The 2013-nt window shown below is 35.7% G+C and overlaps 1 protein-coding gene across 1 annotated transcript in view; it reads left to right on the forward strand.

Annotated features, from left to right (window-relative positions):
- Positions 1 to 2013, forward strand: part of UBE2V2 (ubiquitin-conjugating enzyme E2 variant 2) — a gene marked incomplete at its 5' end in the record, with an annotated part of 11906 nt that overhangs the window by 2037 nt on the left and 7856 nt on the right. Inside the window, one exon of the mRNA XM_008941175.1 lies at positions 1109 to 1234. Coding sequence (XP_008939423.1) covers positions 1109 to 1234 — 126 coding nt within the window. The remainder of the gene's footprint in view (positions 1 to 1108; positions 1235 to 2013) is intronic.

Raw genomic sequence — 2013 nt, forward strand, 5'->3', positions numbered from 1 at the left:
AGAGTAATAGAAAAGCTTTTTTTCTAAAAAAGGATGCACTGCTTCCCCTTGTTTCTTTCTGATGCACATGCTGCTCAGTCTCTGTGGCTTCTGGAAGTTATAGGGCATGATTAGAGTGTTTAGTAGTCAGATTTCAATTTTGCTTTCTGATTGACCAGAGAGGACTGTGATTTGATAATTTGACTGCGTGGTTGATGCTTCTGCTTGGAGAGAATGCCAGCTGGTGATGCAGAGCAGCTTAAAGATGGTACCCCATGAAAGTTCAGAAGCACATTACTGCTTTTGGTTCATGTTGGCTGTATCTCTTGTGCCAGTGAACAGACAGGTGTAGAAACTGGGTTTATCTTCCTTTTGGAGCACAGACCTGCATCAGTGATGAGCACACTTTTTATTGTGCATGGTGTACTTAGCAAAATGAGAAAAAAACAGATGGAGCCTTTCTCAAAATGTATTTGCTCTTAGAATGATCTGTTCTGTGATCACTTTGGAGTGAGGTCTCCTGCAAACTAGCTGTCACTTTACTGTCCAGAGTTCATAAATCCACTACTAAACCAGGCAATCCTCAGCTATGGTCTTAGATATCTTCTGGAGTGTTAACTACTTCCAGAATGTTTTTTGCAAACACTGTTTCAATCTTGTTCTTGATTAACTGTTGGTTTATTGGTGTCTTCATCTTTCTCCATTTCCAATGTTGTTTGCAGTGTTAGCTGTTTTTTTACAGGGGACAGCAGTAATTTTCCTAGAGATTATTGATTTTACATTCACCTCCCTACAATGCCAAAGTTGTCTGGGGAATGTAGGTGGATAGGAAGGATAAAATTAAACTAAACATTAATTTAAAAAATGGATTGTTTTCTGTTTAAACTTTTGTGTGGTATAGTCAATAATTTATGTGATTTATACACATACATCAAGTTATATTTATAACCAAAATAGGGGAATATCAATCAGTCATCCAAGACCATCAGTTGGTACATAAATATGAAATAATTATGAATCTGTTAATATTCTTAATCTTTATTCTTCTTCCCTTTGCTTTGTTGGGTTTTAAAATTTATTAATTTTTGGCTTCCAGCAAGATGCATTAGTCTGTCTTTTTGCTTTCTAGACAAACTATGAAAACAGAATATACAGTCTGAAAGTAGAGTGTGGACCTAAATATCCAGAAGCACCTCCTACAGTTAGATTTGTAACTAAAATTAATATGAATGGAATAAATAATTCCAATGGAATGGTAAGTTGAAATGGTAAGATCAACCATGTTGTTAATGTTCTATAAATTATTTCTGTGAAAAGCCAAGGTGAGGAATGTGCCTGGTGGACAGAACTTTCATATTTCCATTTTGCAGTATAAGGACTTGGTTCAAATAGAATTTGGGTTGCCTGCTACTTCAACTATTCAGATATTTACACTATGTTGGTAGTTCTTAGTGGCTCATCAATGAGGTGAGCATTAATTTTAGTATTGAAACAGTTGTTTCTTTAAAATGAAGCTGGAATATTTTAGTTTTGAGCAGGAAAAAAAAAATATTCAAGCTGTGCAAAGGTATTTCCCTTGTAATACTCTTATAAGAGGGGCTTAGGTTTATATTGTAACAGGAGTATTACAAACTTTATCTGATGCATCCATTAACTAAAAATGGAATTTATTCCTTGTGAGTCTCACTCTGGATGTAGTAACTCACCTGTAATGAACGATGTATTAAACTCTTATTTTCTTTACACTGTTGGTATATTTGGATATTCAAATCCAAGGTGATTCTGAGCTTCAGTGTTAAGATCTTTTGATATGAATGGTAATCACATGCATTTGCAGTGAGTTACTTTCACTGATCTCACACTTAGTGTGGGATGAGCTCACATGTGTGAGCAATGGTGGTAGCTCAAGCAAGTTTGTTACTCTATCATTTACTTGGTATTTTAATCCTGTGAGTAAATCTGAGGTGCTCCTTTGCTCAGTGAAAGGAGATGTGAGCTGTCCTGCATTTACAGTGGTGTATACCTGGATCAGCA

Source organism: Merops nubicus, unplaced genomic scaffold, assembly GCF_000691845.1.
Source record: "Merops nubicus isolate BGI_N331 unplaced genomic scaffold, ASM69184v1 scaffold365, whole genome shotgun sequence".
Taxonomy (NCBI): Eukaryota; Metazoa; Chordata; class Aves; order Coraciiformes; family Meropidae; genus Merops; species Merops nubicus.